Source organism: Halichoeres trimaculatus, unplaced genomic scaffold, assembly GCF_033239565.1.
Source record: "Halichoeres trimaculatus isolate MK-OKI-2021-1 unplaced genomic scaffold, fHalTri1.1 fHalTri1_scaffold_10, whole genome shotgun sequence".
Lineage (NCBI taxonomy): Eukaryota > Metazoa > Chordata > Actinopteri > Labriformes > Labridae > Halichoeres > Halichoeres trimaculatus.
Window position 1 is genome coordinate 15,901,707 of NW_027437187.1, and position 22,553 is coordinate 15,924,259.

The window sequence follows — 22,553 nt, forward strand, 5'->3', positions numbered from 1 at the left end:
GTCCTTTGTGAAAGACTAATTCCTCTTTGTTTATTGAACAGTGCTTGCACCACTGGTGAAATATAATGCCAACTACACTTATTTAGGCACTGTATGAACGCACAATATTAATGGACCTTTGAAGTTTTCAAGCTACAGCGAGGAAACTTGGGTTTGTGTTGATTTTGGCGACCCCTGTGGGCAACATGTGACATCAAGCAATAAGTCTCAAACTGTTAAAGCTTGAAATCTTTTCAAATATCCTGATTTGATTTGTGTAGGTAGTTTTTCAGTGTGCTGTTAAACAATTTTTCAACAGTTTAGTCTTCAGCAACCATTTCAGGCAAAAAAATTAAAGATTCTATGAGGAGGATCTGTTTTAACTGCACTCCCTCGACAATTTTTTACTGGATACAACTCGCTGAGGTAAGGTATTCACCAGTATAGTTGCGTAGCTCTATGGTTTGAAACATAACATCAAGCAAATGTTGTAGCAGCCGGCTCTATGTTAGCCTGGTGCTCTGACGTATCAGCAGGCTAAAGTGAGAACAAATAAACACTGTCAGTTTGTAAGTAGTTTAGTATCTGTTTATATTTAGCGCAGCTGGCAGTCCGATGCTCGAAGACATGTCCGTAATGTGTAACAGTAGTGAATCCTGGTTAGCTATGTCCTGTCGGTCATCTACCAAGCAAAGCTAACGTAGCCTCACTCTTCATTTTATTGATAGACTCTCAAGTTTGAACAGACCACTGCAGAATAACTGCTGACTATGGGTTGAAATAAACATTATCACAAAAAGTTTCGCCTCTGTTTAAGAGTGATACAGCCGAGTTAAAGGCTAATTAGCCTCTCCTGATAAGCTTTCTTCTGCTCTTCTGTCCATTTTCTGTCTGACAGTAAGGCTCCTGTGTCCACCATCACTACAAAATTAATCACAGAAATTGTTTACAGCAGAGAAAAACACAGATCTCTCTTCTCACTTCTAAATATCATTGTGGGGTTGTCATAGAGACCTGAACGTGCCTTAGATCAATCCCGTCCTGGATGACCCGAACTGGAAGCCAAGAAGTAGCCATTTAAATAACCCGTAACCAGCAATATTGGCGCTGATTATCTCATTTTAAAGTGTGGATTATGATCAGGCATATATCTAGAAGGGAGACGTTTTCAAGATATCTGTTATTAGTTTATTTTTAAAATATTAGTTTTTTTTTCTCCTTGTACGTTATGATTGTATTGATTTCTTTCTTCTTTAGCCTAACCCACTCTTTAACCGACAGTTTGTAGCAACCTTTTAGATGAAGGATTCAGGGTACTGGGCCCTGGTGTAGTAGATTTTAATTAAATTTTTTGTGCATGTTTCTGTCGTACATTTTGTGACTTTAAGTGATAAGTGTTTATTTGCATTGTGTCAGTACTTTTAAACTGTTGTATCATTACATGTGGAAAAAGTTATTCTTTAAGTGTGTGCAAAGGAGTACGCGTGTGGTCACCCATTCTGCTCTGTCTATTATCCATTAGTCCCTGAGCTAACATTTCCTACAAGCCTGTTCTGGAACAGGGCTCGTGTCCTCAGCGTGTGACCACCAGAGGAGGCTGAGACCCATCCAAAGCACCCGTGGGGGTCTAATGTTTGGCTGTGGGGGATGGAACAAGTACAAGAGGTTCTGTGATGAGGGCATGGACTGAAATAAAAAGAAAGTGAAGCGAAATGAAATGGATGGTGCCAGGAGTCAAACTGTGAGCGAATAACATCGACACAGCCAAAACACAATGCTGCTGCTCTGCTGGTACGATTTAAGGAAAATGGAGAGAGTGCTTTTTTCCTCTCTTTGCCCCCCCTCGATATTGACTCTGTCCTCCCTCAATGAGTAGATCTTCATATAAATCAACACTCTTTTTACTTTCGTTTCCCCTCCTGCACCCTGAGAACTCCCCGAGGACACAGTGCATTAATATTCACAGCTCAGCTCTGCAAATTCCTAAATGTAGTTAGACCCCTGCAGTTTGTGCTGTGGAGATCAGTGTTAAAGGTGCTTTATTTGTGCTCATTTGAGCCTCTTAAATAAATTAGAGTCAATAATTAGCATGAGAGCCTGACTTATTAAGACTGCTCCCGCTAACCCAACACATTCAAACTGCATGAAGCAACTAGAGCAGATCAGCAAAGAAAAAAAAAGTCAATTGATATTCTCTTCTTCACACCGCAGCACTTTTCCATATTTCATTTACATATCATTAACCTCCCTTCATTTCTCCTGGCATGTTGTTAGGATTTAAAATTAAATCAGTGGGATTTCTTGAGCTTTGAGTTCAGCTTTAAACGTCTTCAAACGTCACTTTTGGGTGTATAAAGAAAGAAATGAGCAAGCACATGAGACAGTCTCATGTGGATGTCTTTGCAACATGGTTACTGCAGCATTTATCCCAATTCTATTAATCAGACTTCACAGGCACAGTCAAATCACACATCACATGTAGGAAAATGTATCCCGGGCGGATGATCAGATTGTGAATGCCTACATGAGATAAGTGTGAAGCAAAATGCTGGATCAGTATTAAGGATTCAGGCGTTTTTGTTGTGTAATTTTAGATAAAACCCTTTCGCCTCTCTTACACCATTTGCGTTGGTAGGAATGTATCCTGTCAAAACACACGTTTCAAAGTCAGTCCTCTGCCTGACACCCTCTGATCTTAAGTTCGAGGAATCTTCAACGCTGTCAACAAAAGTTTGCTGTCGGGGAAAGATAAGGTTAGGTTCAGAGAAAGTCAGTCACATCTTTGGACGTTATTTTCTACCTATGTGCCTCCCTAGCATCGACACACAAACACGCACACTGATCAAACTATAAGCTCACACAGGGACGCAGTAAAAGCAAGAAGTGTAAAAAAAGAAAAACACAAAATCCAGATTCACAGAGAATTTGTGGCACACATCCTTTTCCCTCCGAGGCTGCAGAGCTGTGATTTTGCATCAGGGGGAGAAGAGATGTATAGCGAGAGGGAGATCTGATTTGATGTGGAGGCAGGGGGGGTTGCGATATACTGGACCCCCCCACCTCCAACCCACCACAGCTGATAGGAAGCTAGACAGAGAAAAACTAGCAGCGTTTTCACATTAGCATAGCAATCCCATACAAACAGAGGGGGGTGTTTGGGACTGAAGGTCAGCTGCACATGAGGGACTATAGCAGAGAGAAAAAGATATAAAAAGAAAGAGGAGATATGAACGGGATAAAGAACAAACACACTGATTTAAAGTAGAATGGAAGGAAGATGCAGCAGAGCTTTTTAATGTATGCAGCTAAGATCCAGATACAAATCTATTTCATATGTAGATGTTTCTTTTATTGAGATTTATAGGGATAAATGCAACGGTCCTGTATTAAATAAAGGTTCAAAGCACTTATTCCATTGCCCTTTATGAAGAAGGCCATTCAGCTGTGTATGATTTATGAACTGGTGTTGACTCTGCTGTTTGTAAAAGTATTAATAATGCTCAATAAAGTCACTGCAAACTGGCCTATTTTGGGATTCTGCGCCTGACTGAAAGAGATGAGTCAGAGAGAAGGGCAGAAGAAGACGGCTTCTAAACTAACGCAACCTTTAAATAAAGAAGGGATGAGACGTGGATCGCCTGAGGGGATGAAGGAGGCGATGAAACAGAGGGAGATGAATCTGAAAACTGAAATAAATTCAGAGGCAGCAGAGGACGGGAAGAATTAAGCAGAAGTGTTTGGAGGTGGGAGCTCTCGAAATGGATTTAAACTTCTGAAGTGGCATCCCCTGGTGAAATGAAGAGGGAAATAAATTCTTGATATTTGTTGTTGGCAGAGCTCTCTGGTGAGGAGTTATAAATGCATCTGACATTATGGTGAAAACTCGACTTTATAGCTATAGATTTTTTGATCCATACAATATATATGTGCTTGCTGCTTCTGCATTTCTGTTCTTCATCTGCGAAGCCTTTTCCCCCTCACTCTGCCAATCTCCCTATCATTAGGCAGATCAGGTCGTCAACCCCCTCAAATTCAATCTTCCCCGCTGTCACAGATGTCATTGCCTGTGAGCAGGGGTGCACAGTGTGATGATATATGGGTTGTTGAAATAAGATGAGGAAATAGATTTAAAATCAGTGTGCCTTGTGGGGGTGTGAATCTGGCTTGACTTAAAAATTCCCGAAGAATTGAGAAGTAGAGAAATGTTCTGCATCTGGGGAGAAAGTGGGACACAGTTTGGGAGAACTGATTATCAATGCATCAGATTATGAAGAGCAGAGATAAATGAGCTGAACGTGGAAGAGGAGGGTTGATTTTAAGGCTCTGGATTTCAAATGTTTTTTCTTTTGTAGTTTCAAAGTTAAATTTAGAGACCACAGCTTCAGAGGCCACAGTCTGAAAAACTGGACTCTGTTGAACCAAGCTTCTTTCATGTCCTCAAAATTTAATGTCAATTAAAACAAATTTGAGAAGCCACCAAATTCTTCTTTACCATTGTTATAGAAATGCAAAGGGCACCGCTGCATCTTACTCCTTCCATAGCCACCTCCTCTAGCTGAGGTGACACAAATCAACAGGAGGTGAGAGGGTGAGGTGAGAGGGGCGAATGAATACCTTTCTTCTTTGCTGCGTTTTGTACCGGCATCTGGAATATCCAAGCTTTTACTGTACACTGATTTTCTACAGTGAGACAGAAGATAAAACGAGTGGAGCATCAGTCTCTGCTTTTGTCGAGCTATCTGACATTTGAGCTTGACTTGCTGCAGGCTCATACACCACAGGGCGGTGAGATCCTCCACAAACAAAGCGATGTTTATTTTACCTTTAAAACATTTCCCCCTCTCCTCCTTTCATACCTTTGTCCGTGCTGAGTCATGTCGATCATCCTCCTAGCTGGTACTGGTGAGCCACCATCTGTCACACTGAGGACTTCCATGGACTTCCTCTCCGGTCTCCTCTTGCCGTGACGGTTCAACATTGGCGAGTCCACTCGCTTCCTCGGAGGATCTGTTAGAAAGATTGATTTTAGAGCCAACAAAATGCACCTGACGTGACATCTTGGAGTAAAAATTCCTGTATCCCTACGCATCGACTTATATCCTGCTTTGTGTGCATTTGTGAGAGTATTCACAACATTGAGCTCTCGCCGATTGCATTGACATTGTATCTAACAGTGAATAAGTAATGTTTTCCTCCAAGACCTTGAACTAATGGTCACTGTATTGACTGTATAACATGCACTGAAGAGGGAGTCTATTCATCAAAATGTCGGTATCTCACAGCTCACACACACACACACACACACACACACACACACACACACACATACACACACACACACACACACACACACACACACACACACACACACACACACACACACACACACACACACACACTACATATATTTATGTATGTAACACTTCTCCCATTGCAGTGCTCTCATCAGAAAATAACTGGTATAAGTCTAGGAGCATTTCTGTAGGTGGACTGCCTTTTTCTGATGCTGAAGCTAACTGTTTTTTTTTTTTTTTATGAGAAATCTGCGACCTGTTGACACCTTTCATTCCAGCCACTTCATTCAATAAAATAAAATCCTGGAGCTCCAATCTGCCTCTGAATTAACTCAGAAATGTAGAGAAACCCTGCAGAATGGTTTAATGAAAGGCACCACTCACACAGTTATTACATTGGCTGCATCCTTAATCTGTATCCACACACTTTTCACTGAACAGTGGATTTGTTATTTTCTAGTGCTGTCCAAAATCTTTGTGAGGATTATCCTGCTTATATAGGAGACTCAATATACCTGGACAATGCATTGTTTAATGCCAAAGCAGGATACAACTTGTGGCCACGGACCAAGAAATGCCATCATTCATGGAACATGGGGCTAGGGGCTCATATCAGACCTGGGCTGTCCTTTCAAGGCCCAACGTCACTGGGCGCGTGACCTAACAGCATGGCCATAGCAACGCCATACATTTAGGAATTTTTTAATGAGTCACAAATTTTACTGATGATTATAACAGGCATGAAACCTTTATCTCCAAGTACTAAAAAATGTAATTTAGTCGGTGTAAAAGCATGAGGTTAATGACCTCTGAAATAGGTGACATTCAGCAATATCAACCAGCATTGAGTGAGACAGCAAGTAGTGTCTAAAAGTGCTTTTTTAAAATTAGTTAATTAATTCATTCATTTTTAAGTGATGCTTAATCATAATAATTTTATTAAGTGATAGTTTAAGTAATACACAACAGTATGAAAGCAAAAATAAAAAATAAAAAAGGACAATAATGACAGCAGTAAGATTATGATAAAGCAAAATCCAAGAGAACAATATACAAAAAAGTGAAAGTAATACTACCACTACTACTACTTAATATAATATTATAATAGTAATAGTAATAATAATAATAATAATAATAATAATAATAATAATAATAATAATAATAAGTGTTTTTAAATTGTACTGATGAACTCATTATCTAACCCACAGCACTGAACTCACTGGGTAGAGTGGGAAAGGAGTTGTAAATGACTCTGATTTCCAGACACAACCATACACTCAGTATTCATCTTCTCTGGCTTAGTTTTTTGATATTTTTTCAACTTCTGCAACAGTTTTCTATTTGTGTTAGCCTTACCAACTTCATTGCGTGGGGGAAGGTTCTGGTCCTCCTGACTGGGATACCTCTCCTTACGATCCAGTAACAGGAAGTAGATCATCTTTTCTTGGTTGTCGCTGCAGAGAGGAGACAATAAAAGATTAGGAAAGTGCTAGATGTGCACATGAAATGATTTGATTTCAAACACATGCATATGTGTTGAGTATGAAAGCATTGATATGCATGTGGGGACTGATGATTGCCTGCAAGGGCTCAAAACCATTAAAATGCAAAATTCTCTATGATTAATGTCCTTTAATCTTTTTGGGCTCACAGTGAAACCGCCACTAAATAGGCTCAATCATTAATACAAAAGTTTAGTTTTACGGCTCATTAAGCTGTGCTATGATATCCCGCATATATTTTTAGGACATGCCCTCCCTTCATATGCCGAGTCTGCTGGTAGGTTTATGAGAAGAACCACAACGTCAGGAGCTCTGCCTTTTCTTTCACTGTAAATCGGAGAGCCTGATATCTTCAGCCTCTGGGCCAGCTCGCTCTATGTAAAAGGCCCGGGAATTGGCCCTCTATAATAAAGACAGATTGGAAAGCAGTAGGAGGCAAAGAGACAAGGACCTGCAAGTTCAGCTAAAATGAACCAGGGGAAGGGAGATACAGACAGCAGATTTTCTTCCAGTCCAGCACTATTATGGGACACTCCCAGGAGAGAGGAAGCAAACGGATAAGATGGAGAGAGGGGGGAGTGATAGAATAATGCTCACTTAGTGTTAAATTAAGGAGGCAGGGCAATGTAAAATACAGGCAAAGGAGACAGACAGAGAGAAGAAATTAAGTGAAGCTGAAAAAAAACTGCAAAATCAGAATGACCAAGTTAATGAGAAGAATATGTGTCCAAAGGACCACAGTCAAAATATATGAGCAGCAGTAAAAACAGAGGCACAGACGGTCACAGAAGAACATAAACCGTGTGAGCCAGGAGCTTGTTCCAAAGAAAACTATGATCAGTTTTGGAGGATTGTATCCAGAGGCAAGTGTAAGTGCTGTGTGATAACAGCTAAATGATCTATAGCTTCTGACATCCAAAGAGACAGTCTCACAGGATTTCATAAGAGCAAGGGAGAAACCAAGGCCAGGCACAAACCTTTTCCTCTCTCCAGCTGCTTTCATTTATTTATTTTTTAAACACCTTTCTTCTTCTCCTTTCATTTCTGTCTTTGCTTCCACATTTCCCCACCCAAACATATGTTTCCTTTCCGTCCCTCGTTCCTGTTCTCCATTTTTGCCCCTCTGTTCACTCACTCGTCTGAGAGCAGGTCTTTCAGTAGTTTGTTTTTGTCCCTGAAGCAGCCCAAGGAGTGCATGCTGTCCAGTACGTCTGGGTCGATGTCGTCTGCAGAGGGTAGGCTGCGGATGGTCACCTTCCTGGGAACGGGCTGCTCTGGCTCTGGTTCATTCTTTCCCCCTCTAGAAAAGCAAAGGAGGACAAAGTTTTAGCCATTTTAGTATTATCATTTAACAAGTTGGTGTTTGCTGGTGTTGAACATTTTCCTGTATATTCCTAGGACTTGTAAAGAGATTTTGACTTCGCAGAATGTGTATGTGACCCATTTAGTTTCCTGTTTTGTCATCCAGGGAAACACACTTACCTCAGTTTGACCCTACTTCCTATTATACAAACTTTCAAAGTCAAAAGTTTCCCCCAACTTTAGTCATTCCGACTCATTCTGAGTCATGCTGTAAGTTTTGCAATCTCCCTCCCTCCTCCTGGCTTGTTTACCACACTTATTTTCTTCATTAGTCCCCTTACTTCCCAGACTCTCTCCTAGTTATGTCACTTTTATTCTTTCCCCCATTTTTGTTTTGTAGTACCTGGGGAGTACACAAGCATAACTTTATTCTTTGGGATTTAAAATCAAAGGAAAATCCACACTGACACCTTGGAGGGGGTTCCCAAAAATCAGTTCATCTCTAGATACAAATGCACACACACAGATTCCCAAATATTTCTTTTTCTTCATTTCCCCCAATTATCAGTTTTCTCCCTTGTTGGCAGCCCACTGAAGCACTTGAGCTATCAAAATAAACTCCACTGAAGTATGAACTGAATCTGCAGTGGAGGTTAACCCTATACAACCAGCATTCCCTAAACCACTGTAGTAAACCTGACGTGATTGAAAAAGCAGCACTAACTATGGTTATCATGATAACACTCAATAATGACAGCAATAAAACAAAATGTATTCATCAATTCAGGTGTGTTGTACAAGATTTAACAAATTAATTTAAGCTGATTGTAGATTAATAGTATGAAATTAATGCAACTTTAACTAACAAAAAGACAGGCCTTCCACATGTTAAAAAAAAAAAAAGAAAAAAATAGAAAAAAAAATGTTTAACAAATTTAGTTTTCACCTGCAGCTGATGAGCTGCTTCTGGGACACAGGACCTCCTTTATTTATTCATCCGTTCACTCATTCAGGCGGACATTTGGCCGGGTCAACTTCCTCGCTGACAAAACTTGAGTTGGGCTAATCTCCCTCTCCCTGCTCCTCTCCTGTCTCCTCTCGTTTCTCTTATCGTTCTGGATGTCTGTTTGCATGATCTTTCTGCACGCGACAGAAACCATAACTCATCTGGTGTGGGAGTCAAAGCCTCCCCCCATGATTCATCTTTGCTCTCAGCATAATGAGATTTTAAGTCTGGCAATAAAATCTTGAAAGACCATCTTTAAGGGAGTCGACTACAACTTCTAAATGGGGATAATCTGATTAGCAGAAAGAGGGGTTAAGCCTGATCAAACACAAATTACTGAATAATATAAAAGACCATTTTATTAAAACACCCATTTGATGAATGAACTCTGAAATAAATTAGGACTTCTCCCATAAGATTTATCTGATGTGTGATGAAAGTTTAACGATGGGTGCACTGAGGTCAGGTGGGTTGACTCATTCACCTCCTTGCTCGTTTCCCTTCTCATGCTCCCCATCCAGCTGACCGTACACTGTGCATCCTCTTTCATGCACTACTAATTTACCCCAACACCCCCGAGAGGGGAGTCATGTCTGCACAATTGTGCTCCTGTGTACAGGGTAGAAACTTAGAGGCATTTATCATGAGGTAGCTTCCCTCAGGTCTACTCCCTAGTATTAAGGGCTGGGATGAATAAGGAGAGGAAAAGGAGAAGGGGGAAAGGGTAAAGGAAAAAAAAGAAAAACATGAGAGAAGAGGAGAAGGAAGAGGGGTTGCAGCAGTAGTCCCCAAACTATGGCCCGGGGGCCAGATGCAGCCCACCTCCACATTTTGCCCGCTGAGCAATACCAGAGGCCATTATGAGTTTTTTTTTTTTTAAGTCTGGCCATGTGATCGAGACTTACACATGCATAGACATAACTTTCTATTCTACCCTTCTGCAGTTTGTGCCCTATCTGAAACCCCTCCCTTAGAAAAAAAAATCCTGTTATACAACCATACTGGTAGTAAAATGTATTGTGGTGGTAGGTGTCACTTAGTTTGGTTTCGTAGCCTGCTTGCTTTCTTGTTTTCACAGTGAAGTTAATGAGAGAGAGCTGCAAACAGTGGTGTCTACAAGAAGGTAAGTATTTCATGGTCTTTTTTTCTGTGAGAAGGATTATTTAGTTATTATTAATTTCATTAGTAGTGTTATTTATGATTTTTTTTCCTCTCAAAATCCCAGAAAGGGTTATTAATATTTGATTATGTGTGGCTTTCTGGGAAACAATATATATTTACGTTTGGACACCTCTGGGATCGTCACCCTTTTTTTGACAAACTGACCCTGGCCCCTCGTCAAAGAAGGGAAAAGTTGTTTGGCCCTGACGGGGAAAAGTTTGGGGACCCCTGGGTTAGAGGATAAGATGGAGTGGGAAGAAGAAGAGGGAGAGGAGGAGAAAGGTATAGAGGGAAGGAGAGAAGAAAATGATGAGGAAAAGAAGAGAAAGATAATAGGCAAAGAGGAGAGGAGAGGAGAGGAGAGGAGAGGAGAGGAGAGGAGAGGAGAGGAGAGGAGAGGAGAGGAGAGGAGAGGAGAGGAGAGGAGAGGAGAGGAGAGGAGAGGAGAGGAGAGGAGAGGAGAGGTGAGGTGAGGTCACTGTGTTCTCAGTGTGTACGGGAGGTCGAGCCTTTAGGTATCAGGCTACTCTTCTTTGGAATCATCTACAGGTTGATGTCCAGGGGCCAGTCAACATCTCTACTAATAAGAGTGGGCTTAAAACTTCCCTTTTTGATTGAGCTTATCGTTACAGCTGGATCAGGTGTGAACCAGCTCTTCCTTATGTACAACTAAACTTTTGTCATAACGTTTGTTATGATTTTGAATGATTTAATTTGGATAAAGAAAGATTTATCTGGTGTAAAACAGAGAGACTTAAAGTTACTTTGCAACCAGCAACAAATCAGAAAGGCTGAGAGTATTTTAGCCTCTCCAACTCATGTCCTTGTAAACAAATTCTGATTTTTGCCTTCACAGCGTTGCTATGTTTTACCTGCTTGTAAAACGAACCGTTATTCTAAGTTGTGCATCCCTTCTGCAATTAGATTACTGAATGCTTCTTAACAATCTTTTGTCTTCACGGTGTATATCTCTTATCTTTTATCTATCTTTTACCTTATCTATTTATTTATTGGAACTTGCAATTATTCAGTTGGACTGACTTTCAACCTTGCCTAGTGTCGTCATCTCCTTTAGTCTTTTTATGTTTCTAACTTTTAACTCCTTGTGTAGTTTTTTTAATGCTGCTTTTATGTCAACTTGTCTTTGTTTCTGTTTGTGTATCTGTCTTGTGTACAAGTTGCTCCACACAAATTGCCCCATGCGGGATTAATAAAGTTGTCTGAATCTAAATCTGATTGATTGATTGATTTAAACAGGGTAGGGAAAGAGGAGAAGAGATGAGAACAAGAAACAGTAAGAGCAGGAATAATGGAAAGAGGAACAAGTTGAGTAGAGGACAGCAGAGGACAGAGAATAAGGACAGAGGAGATAAGAGAAAAAAGAACAAGATGAGGAAAGGATAATGTGTAAAGAAAGAAGTAGAGCCAGGAATACTTACATGTACCATGTGTGCTTCTGAATCTGTTCTAACTGTAAAAGACACAAAACAAAACAGAGAGAGGTCAGTGCCAAAGCAACATAAAGCATCTGCTGTGATTTTACTGTCCTCATGGAAACACAAGAGCATCACGTAGGTAGACTAAAAGCCTGAAGTAAATAATAGGGCCTTCAAATATTAATACAACCAATGGGAAAAAACATACTGAGGAAAAGACAGAGAGGTGCAGAAAGAGTATGAGAGAGAGGTGAGAGCACAGAGCTCTAAACAGAGAATATTATCTCCCTCACACACACTGCTGACCCTGCCAAGCCCTCTAGTCTGAAGGGAGTCTCCTATTCTCATTCCTATCTCTGTTACTCACAAAAAACACACACTCGCTTGCACTCTCAAAGCTACTCTTGTCCTCGCACTTTTTAATATGGCCGTTTTGTCACCAGCACTGCCAGAAAAACAGAAAGAGGGGAGAACAGTGAGCAAAAGGGCAACAAAGGAGGATGTCTGTTTGAATGACTTCACAGTGTTTCAGCTGGCCACTGAGGAAAACAGGATCAATGTCAGTGCTGGGACTTTTTAATTCGCTCCTGAGATACACACAGCAGCTCTAATTATTATCACTGATTCAGAGCTATAGTTCACAGACATGAGTCGACATCATTGTTTCAGTGTTTTTACAGTCCCCTAAGGACTCCCTGCCGTGATTCTGGTTCATCACACAAAGCAGCACAGACTGGTCACTGAGTGGAGGTGAATCCCGTCTGTTCCCACAGAGGTCATGGTATTGACAGAGTTACCCTGCCTGTCAGATACAGGCCAGTGGGTGACCTACTCTCTCCAGTTTTTATTGAAGGCCTGGAGGCAAGAGACTGATATCACACACAGGCTTGAAAGTGATGTGGTTTGAAATGCAATATCACATCAATCAGTCTCTAAATGTGACAGTACCAATCCCAGCTGCTTTCACTCAGGCTGAGGGGGAAGCTGCTGTGATGCTGCTTCAGTTGCACTTGGTTGGGTGGGTGCATGAGTTTGTGTTCAGGTAGGGTTTTAATTTTCACTTCACAAGGTGTTGACTTCATTCACTTCAGTGCAATTTGTCTGTATTTAAATAAATGCAAGTTGTGTGTAAAATATCAAACTTGGCTTTTCATAAGGTCAGAAAGCAAGATCAGAGCAAGTGGTCCAGTTGTATTCTCCCAAATTAAAAAAAAATGTTAATGCAAATGGTATTTGTCACAATTTAATTTTTTTTTTCAAGTTTCTTTCTGTAATTTGTTGGAAAAATTTACAGTGCATGCCTTCACACATATATATAAAAAAACAGCTTTCAAAGGACCAGCCATAAAGATATTTGCCCTTCAGCTGGTATGAGCTGGCCTGAGCAATAGCTAACTTTATCATTTTCCCCCTTTTCAACTAAAGTATAAAGATTGATGTACAAACTGTAAAAAAAAAAAAAAAGCTACATAGTCCTGGTCAGTGTTCATTTTGGAGGTGGTGTTTTCATTGAACAGAAATTCTCATGAGTTTTAGGTGCATTTTACTGCTTTGTGCCCTTTATATATTTAATCTTTGTCACCTTAAAACACTTAAGACTAGTTTCAGTCGCTATAAAGTCAAAAGTCACAAAAGTCCTGAATTTTAGTCACTAACTTTACTGTCTTTAAACTCAATTTGATCAGAAGTCGTCTCAACTGGTTGTTCTGTCAACAGTTTAAATCAAGTTCGATCTCATCACTTGTATTTTGATCAGATGCATCATGGGGGATCATATCAAGAATTTTAAATGTCCAACAGTATGTTTCTATTTTTTTTGTCTTATTAAGGATCTTAACGTTTCAAATACATAAGATACATCTGCAGTCCGACTCCATTCCGTGTTGACTGGGTTCGTCAACTCACACCGGCTGCGTGTTCAGTCCAGCAAGCCATATGACTGACAGACAGCTGAAGTCACGAGACCAGGAAGTTCCCATGCTTCCCTCTCCATTGATAAGTCTCTCTTCATTCATGTTGGGCTGTAAAATATCAACACCTGTCAACTCCTGGTCTGGCTCCGCTCATTGTGTCTGTTCACTGTTGTAGTCAAGCTGAATACAAACTGCTTTTGACATGGTTTGTTTTGTTTGAAAGTCACTGGGTGTTTTTTGGTAGTGTCCGGTCACGACTTCCTGTCCCACTCGATTCTTCCCTACGCTGAATTTATGCCCCAAAGTTCCACATCTGGCAAAAACAGAATGTCTGCTTATAACTTAAGAAATGATGGACCAACCACAAAGACCAACTGCGACAGAATAGATCCAGCGCAAGTTAACAGATTGACTGATCCGTTTGCTGTGATGGAGTGGAAACGGACTGCAGATGTATGGTGTATCTCAGCCGTAACTGTAATCTCTCATTGAGGTCAATGTTGAGTTGCATTTGTCAATTGAGAGTCAGTTTACCTGTTGTTCATAATTTGACTGTGGTGACTAGACCATTACAGGGGGAGGATCTTAGTAAAACCAAGACAACAGTGGCCCTGGCTGGACTCTGGGGCCCAACCACACAGGCCAGAAATGAAGAGGAAGGCTTTTGTTGGGCTAAGCCCTTTAAGACATCCCACTCAGACTCTGAGGGGCCTTGGCTTTGTGTATGTAAACCTAATTAACAGAGAATGAAAATAGACATACTGAAACACAGCCACCATGGTTTGAGTCCAATTCCCCAATCAATTTAGAAGACAAACTACTGTCAACCTTATTAAGAAAATAATCCTGATATGTTCATGTATGATGTCATTCCCACCCCCGGGTGGGCCGGTCACCACTGAACTCCAAGCACTGCCTCTAACAGAGCTATTTGACATTCTGCGAGGTTACAACACATCCCATGAGCTCTGTTTGGAGCTCTCGTGCACAGGAAGGGGGCAAAGAGGTGGCATATTCTCCCTGAGCAGCTCTGTCTGTGTGTAACCCTTTTTGTCGAGGACAGCGCCTGAGGCTGCTGGACATATCTAGGGGATCTCAGGGTGACCTGTGCTCGTCAGGCAGAAAGAGAACAGAAAATAAAATCCTACAGTGTTCATACAGCATACCAAACAGGTGAGGACTTTCAGGTTCACGTTTCAGCACTGCTGCTCGTCTGAAGAGCTGCACCTCCAGGTTGTCAACTCTCCTGAAAATGAGCTTTCCTTTCTTTGAAGGTTTGAGATCCTTTTCTATTCTGGTATAAATTTCACATTTCTGAAAGATAGCTCAGGCATTGGGAAATAACATCCACTCAAGGGTGGTGCCATCACATTTGCTTACAGGCAGGTGCGTGAAAACAGTTTGTTTACTTCACTGATTCACACAGATACCTGGAGAGCCCTGAGAGGGGTGAAAAGTAAGATTTTATTTTGTACATCTGCAAATATCTAAAATGGAGTATCTCAGCATCTCTGTGTGTTGTCTGGATGTAAAATGCAAGACAGGAATGAAGAGCAGCTTCGTGTTGGAGAAGGCTGCGCTGAGACCTCTGGACATTTTTATTATTTCATTCCCCCTCGTTCATGGCTCTCTGCCTCTCATCCAAGCTCTCTGCCCTTCACACTTTCCTTCTCTCATCCTCTCCTTGACCACCTGGCCCAGGTGATAAGTTGCTGTGTTGAAAGGGACTGCCATCGTGTTGAGTACACTAAACAGAGCAGAGGGAGAGTGCACAAACAGCAGCCGCTCTCCTGGATTCACATCCTGTGCTCGAGGAAGAACTCAAACAGAATCGGGGATGAGGCGAGACAAACATTCAAAGCACAGGGGAAGAGAGAATAAAGAAAGAAAAAGACAATGGTCGGCTTGGCAGCGCGGAGTTGATATTGGCCAATTTAGTTTGAATGTGTATCTCTGCCATCTTGCTTTCTCTTTGGAGCCTTACGTTTTCCCAAATTGCTGAAAAATAATGATTTTTTCTCTCTAGTCAACGCGTCTTGTATTTTTCTCTCTTGCATGGATGCCGTCTCAAGTAACATCTAAATAGGATTTTGGTGCTTTGACAACACCATTAGTAAACACTGCGAGGGGAGTTTGTATGAAATATTTAATGCAGATACATTTCACATCTTCCAGTCAGTGTAAGTGTATGAATTTTAGAGGGAGCGCTGTAAAATTTAATGCAAGGTAGAAACAGTCCATGCATAATGCTGGAGAGAAGAACAGCATGCTATGAGGATGTTTGGTGTAAAGGCATTTAAACAATATAACCTCAGAGAATATCTAATAATTATGACCACAGCCACTTTGTTTGAATCATCTAAAAGTAAAGTGCGATATCTTAAGCCACGTTTCCACCAAGCAGTCCGGGTCGGTTCAGTACAGTTTGGTTCGGTTTGGCACAGTTAAGCCTGATCCCGTTTGCGTTTCCACAGCAAACTGTGCCCTCTCATGGTAGGCAGCGTGTAAGCTGGATGCTGCAAGCCCCAGTTTTTAAATAATAGCGTGACGCCGTAGCAGCGCAACACAGTGTACCCCGCAAATAAATTCGGGATAAGTCCGAGATAAGTCAGTGGAAACGCCACAAAATGCACGCCATACCGAGACGAACTGAACCGGTCTGCTTGGTGGAAAGGCAGCTTTTGAGGCTTCTTCCACAGTCACAGCTTCCACTCTTGTCAGAAGACTTTAAGTAACAGTTTTGGAGGGCTGCAACGACGAATCGATAAATCAATTTAAAATCGAATAAAAATCGATTAGTAAAAGCGTCAACAGAATTTTTCCATAATTAATGCACTGTGCTGCGCCATTACTGTTTTAGTTTGTCTTCAGTTTATTTGTCTTCTTCCTTTTTGTCGGATTATTTAGCAGTTGCCAACTTGTTAAAGGACCTACTTGACCGGAGTATAGATTACCTGGGCTGCACATGTACCTCACATCTAAACAGATCAGCGTGGCGGAGGACAAGCCAAGCCGGCAGAGCCAGAGAAGCCGTTCGTCCAAAAAAATCCAGAATTTGGGAGTATTTCACGCTGAGTAAAAAATGCCCTTGCATGGCACGGCGGTACGACTGCTATGATCCAGCACTTAAAACGCAAATATATAGGGCTCATCGTTGACGAGCTGGGAGCTCAACAGTGAGGTGAGGAGCTACGAAATCCCACATACACTCCTTTTATATGTTCTGAAAGGCATGGTTTGTCTTTTAGGTTTAGTCTCTTTATTAAATCCTCCCCCTGTTTGAAAACCTCGAGGAGTTCACTAAACTAACATTAGCGTTAGCGTTAGCTGCTACACATGGTGGTAAGGCAGAGGGGGTGAACCATTTGACCTGTAGGTGAAAAGACTGAGGACACATTTTCATGTATTTGCCTTTTTGGTCCACTAAGTCCTTAATCTGATGACAAAAAAACAAATTTCCTATTATTTTGCCTTTACTGTTGATTCTTTAGGTGACAATACTTTCATGTCATTCATGTTCTTTTTTTTCCCCAATTCATTGATTAACCGTAAATATAATTGTTAGAGTAATTGATTACTAAAATAATCAATAGTTGCAGCCCTACAGTTTTGTCTGAACAGCAGAGTTTTGCCTCCACTCAGGCTCAGAAACAACAAACATCTGGATAAGCATTGTGGTGAAGTGTCGACCAATACTGTGCCAGAACTTAGTGAAGTACCCACAAGCAAATTAGGGGCTCACAGTGTACACTCTGATTTCTGTGCATGACCTGAGGGATCATACTGAACATGTTACACAAATGCAGAAGCTTTGTAACAGCTCTGCGGGATTTGTGGACGAGCTGTACTGAGTTACATTAGATAGCAAAGATGTCAGCACATTATGGCTAATGGTGTATTTTAGTTGTTAACGCCACATAGTGATTTAACACAATGCTTTCAGATGTTTTCAACCATTTTCCACAGGCACAATCAAGAAAAAACAGCCCTGAAGTTAAGCAAATCAGCTCATGGCTCTGTTTTCACAATGTGAGAGTGCAACATTTTGAACATGCCAGATGTTCATCCTGAAACAGCTGGGCTGTAATCGGCCCTGTGCCCCTTTGTGCCCTGCACGTCAAACGGAGCAAATGCTGAAATTTGGCGCAACTTTTAAATCAGTCATGTGAGTCAGAGTAAGGTCAGGGTTGGGTTTTGAACAGTGTATGCCAAGCCTATGACAGGTTATGATCTCCAGCTTGAAACACCCTGAAACCAAAAGCACTCAACAGCACAAACTTGGTCTGTGATTTGAACTGACCGTTAGTCGTTTAGAGGCGTCCACCTCAATCATACCGCGGAGAAGGTTCTGACAGTCTGGCGGGATGAAGTGAGGCATGTGAAACACTCCCAACTTCACCTTCTCTAGAAGATTCCTTAGGTTGTCGTCATCGAATGGCAGGGCACCCTGGTGAGACAAACGAGGAAAGCAGGGATAGTGAAGATGAAGAAGTACAAAGCTTACGTTTGTTGTAGCAAACTGAATTTAAGCCTCTTCCAGATTGAGGGCAGAAAGAAAAAGGCATATGAATGACTCACAGAGCTTGCCAAAAGAAACAAAACCACATTTAAGTCTTAATCCTGCCCGACTTAAAGAACAAGCTTGCTTTCTCAACTTGTTCAAATCTCCAATTAGAGCGTTCTGCCCTCAGCTACGCAGCAAAATAAATTATAAACAGCAGTAAGCTGAAAACAGAGCTGTTCTAATAATTACCAAGCTTTCTCATTTACCTCCTTCATTTAGTATTCTCTCATCAGAGTCATTTATCAGAGCAGCCTGACACCTCACAGATGTGGCTGTGTGATGAATGACAGCCTCCACCAAAAGACAAGACGTAGGGGGAGATGAAGGGGGTGAGAAAGACAGAGAGGAAGAAAGGCTGAGAAATGAAGGAGAGGTAGAGGGAGAAAAAGAGGGGGACGGCTTGTGTAACAGATGATCTGAGCGCAGCCTAACTGCTAGGGAGTATGAGTGTCTCCCACGATCAGACAAATGGTTATCTCGCAGAAAGACAGCAGGACAGAGCAGGAAGACAGAATTCATCTGCAGTCAACGAGAAGAAACTTTTGTTTGGAGCTGGAGAAGTGTGGTCACGGCAGAGATGACGGCAAACAAGAGTGTAAGTGAGGCTGTCCTTGACACAAACACGCACAAACACACACACAAACACACACACAAACAGACATATGAGGCGGCAAGAGAAGGAGTGAGAGACAAAAACAAAGACAAACACACAGGGCCTGTGGCCAAAAGGCGCCCTGTCAGCGTTGGTGTTTATTTTGGGCTCTCTTCTTTCAGTTTAGCTGTGTGAATTATTCATAAAGCCGGGGTGTGTAGGAACTACAGTACAGCTGTTGATGAAACAAAGCTTCAGGGCTGCATGGCTGGGGAACGGCAGACATAATGTAGCAGGAGAATAGAGCTGATTATGGATACAGCGTTGTGTGGATACAGGATAATGAATAAAAAGATGCTTCTATTCTCTCATCTCGATTGCGTAAGAGTCTCAGCTTGAGGACTTTTATTTTGGTAGGAGCAGAGTGAGAATTTAACTTCCTGACACCTCAGTTTATGTTTGACACATTTTTCTTCTACTGAGATCAAAACTGAGTCAACAAAAACAACATTTCCCTCTTTTGATTCATCACATCTGTTCCTGGGACTGATGGCAAGCGCACATCTGTGGTTCAATGTTCAGACGCCATATTTTGCACTGCATGTCTGACCAGTCACCATCAGTTAGTGCAGAACAAGTGGACACTCACCACCAACAGGGCAAAGAGAATGACCCCACAGCTCCAGACGTCTGCTTTCCTCCCGTCATACTTCTCCCCCTGAGGACAAGAGCAAGTGTTCCTCAGCATGTGACGTTTGTTCAAATGAGATCAAGAGTTTCAAAGAGGAAGCTGGTGGAGCAAAGACGATATTATGAATGGGTTTAAAATGACTCACCCTGATGACCTCTGGACAAGCGTAGTGCGGAGATCTGTTGGAAAATGAGGAGAAAAATGAATTAATTCAGGTTATTTCAGGACTTTTCTCCTTGCATGGCTGTACTGCAAATGAACCTGAGGTTTACACAGGTTTAAACGACACAAAACAACATCAAACAGGCGAACACTAGTGTATGAAAATGTAAAAAGGAGAGTTTAGTCAGACAATAAATGTCTCCGGTGAGCGTAGATCAAGACGTGCTTGGGGATTTTCGACATCCTGAGGGTGTTTGGATGTCCTCCTGCTTGCTCACTCAAGGGCATCCTCTCACAGCAGACTGTGAACAGAGCCACTAATCTTTACAGCACCTGGATGGGCTGACAGTAAACCCAATGACTAGATTGACACATCAATATTGTATGAAGATTTATGGAGCTACTTTTCAACGGTCGGCTCCATAAACCAATGGCTATGGATGAGAGGAGCTGCTGCAGAGCGACTTTTTAATCTTTATGTGAGCAGTGGAACTTCTGCTGTACATTCCTGTTTTCAACAATCAGTTTCTGCAAATGAAAGGAAACAGGTTATGAATGATCATGTCTACGATGTCTAATTAAATAACCTATCAATTACAGGATGTTTCTCTGCTTTTTTTTCCAACAAGTCTGCAAATGGCTGCACACTCAAAACAAATCAGACACCTGTCTGCTCGAGGCCTCCACAAATTTGCCCCCCACCTCCTTCTCCTACTCAGTCTTATCTAATACAAAGATATTTGGCTCTAATGAGAGACTATCTGAAGTCTGTAAACATGGCGCCCATTAGCTCCGCTCTTGTCTTGTGTACTCATGAATACCAGCCCCGACGACGGAACGGCTTCCGCTGGCTGTCAAAACACCAGCCGATAACAAACACTACCGCCATGTCAACGGGGGGAGTTCAAACACGAGCCTATGCAAATAAGGCCTTCCTGATTGCAAGTGTCAGAGTGCATTATGCAGATGAGCTAGGAACAAAAAGAAAAAAACAAGCCTGAGATTTGCTCTAGTTTTGACTCACGAATGCCACAACACATGAGCCACAGCCGGGACCAAAGAGAATATAAACTAATTATGTGCAGGGGCTCTAGATGGCAAACAGACCAGGATACAGGCAAAATGTATCATTATCAGTATGCTAAGCAGCAGTAGTTAAGTTTTGGGTAGTTTTGACATTTTTTTCCCATTACAGTTTAGTTTTAATTAGTTTTAGAGCGGGGATTCTAGTTTTGATTTAGTTTTGATTTTTGTAACAAGGATTAGTTTTAGTTTAGTTTTAGTTTAGTTTTAGTTTTGTCATACCTTATTAACCAGGTGCAGGATTCAAAAAGGTCAGAGTAAATATTTTGTAATACTGTTTATTTTCCAGTCCAACATAGTGCTCACTGCTCAGTCAATGCTGATACTGAAGTGTTGGCTGCTGCCTTAAACACATAAAAATAATATAAACTTAATATAAAAAATAGTAACGTAAATTATATAAAAATAATGTTAACATAAATTAAATAAAAATAATATGAAAATAAATTATATAAAACAAAATAATATGAGCTTAAATAAATAGAAACTTGGACTCTAACAATATAGTTAGACTCACATAGAATTAAACTGTTACAGATGCTCTGATTCATTGCTCCACTACGTTTCGTTGCAGCGCAGCGCACAGCCAGTCAGTGCAGTAAACAAGCACGTCCCAGTACATGACTACGATGGTGCCATAAGGCACTGACAACTGCCTAAAACTGTCTTAAAATTGGTTGGGAAAATGTGTCGGATTCATTTAAAATCCAAAGCCTATTAATTTAGTCAAAAACGATAACTAAGGAAAATTTGTCTGTAATTTTGGTTAGTTTCACTTAGTTTTAACTCAAGATACAGTTTTAGTTTACTTATCGTTTTTGTTTTCTTTTCTAGTTTTTATTAGTTTGAGTTAACTGCAATGTATTTTAAATTTTAGTTTTAATTTTTAGTTTCGTTTTAGTTAATTATTATAACCTTGATCATTACTGACAATATAATACCCATTCTCAACTGTTCTCTTCTTAATTCTAAGAATTTCCCCTAATATTTGACATACCAGTTTGTCATCTTGTGTCAGATGATGCAATGTGGTACGATTCATGTTTTTATATGAGCCTTTTTCCTCCTGGAGTGTCTCACCTGTATTTATGATCTTATTTTATAAGAAGTGTAAATAAAGTTTATTCAAATGCATCCTAGTCCACTGTATTAAAACTCCAGCCACATACATAACAGTCCATACATCTTAGAGTAAATATGATAAAGATACCTTGCTGCACGGACCACAGGTTCAGATTATAGACTAAGACACTGAAGATAAATAGAAAGCTGCGAGAGCCACTTTCCTCTGACCGCAGTGAAATATGCACTCTATTAAAGCACAGTTGCGCGTGGGATGACATAACATCAGTCTTTTTGTTGCTACTTGCCATTTGTTCATTTTCTTTTTTTTTTCTTACCACCGCTGATAACACAAATAAAACAAACTGAAGAAATTTTCACATTTTTTCAGAAGGCAAAAAATATTGGCATAATGTAAGATTTAAAAAAGAGTGAAATCTCATGTATCACCAGATGACATGACACTTTCTGGACAACAACGTATCTGTTGATATGACGCAGTCTGTCAGGATCATGGGAAAACCTCTGGTCTCACAATAAGGAGACTTTTTGAAAGTGTCTAAAACTGCCAGGCCGTCTGATTTGAGACAAGCCTTTTCACATAAACTTTTAACTGCTCTACTACTTTATTGATAGGTAACACAACAAAGAACCTCAGACTGTACCCTGCTGCCTGCTGAAGAGGATGAAACAACAATGATGAAGATGCAAGAAGCCGCTTTTATATACACTGAAGAGCTTATCAGGGCTTATCACACAGTTTGCTTAGCTTGCAAAAAGTACTCATATTTATACGCTTTGCATAG

The 22,553-nt window shown here is 41.0% G+C and overlaps 1 protein-coding gene across 2 annotated transcripts in view; it reads right to left on the bottom strand.

Moving 5' to 3' along the window:
* brsk2a (BR serine/threonine kinase 2a) overlaps positions 1-22,553 on the bottom strand; it is a 208,513-nt gene that overhangs the window by 18,426 nt on the left and 167,534 nt on the right. For both annotated transcript variants that reach the window (XM_074677978.1, XM_074677977.1), the window contains exons 6-12: positions 19,586-19,619; positions 19,399-19,467; positions 17,894-18,040; positions 11,684-11,715; positions 7,911-8,075; positions 6,630-6,727; positions 4,836-4,986 (exon numbers count right to left, since the gene is read on the bottom strand). In XM_074677978.1, the coding sequence (XP_074534079.1) occupies positions 4,836-4,986; positions 6,630-6,727; positions 7,911-8,075; positions 11,684-11,715; positions 17,894-18,040; positions 19,399-19,467; positions 19,586-19,619 (696 nt within the window). The remainder of the gene's footprint in view (positions 1-4,835; positions 4,987-6,629; positions 6,728-7,910; positions 8,076-11,683; positions 11,716-17,893; positions 18,041-19,398; positions 19,468-19,585; positions 19,620-22,553) is intronic.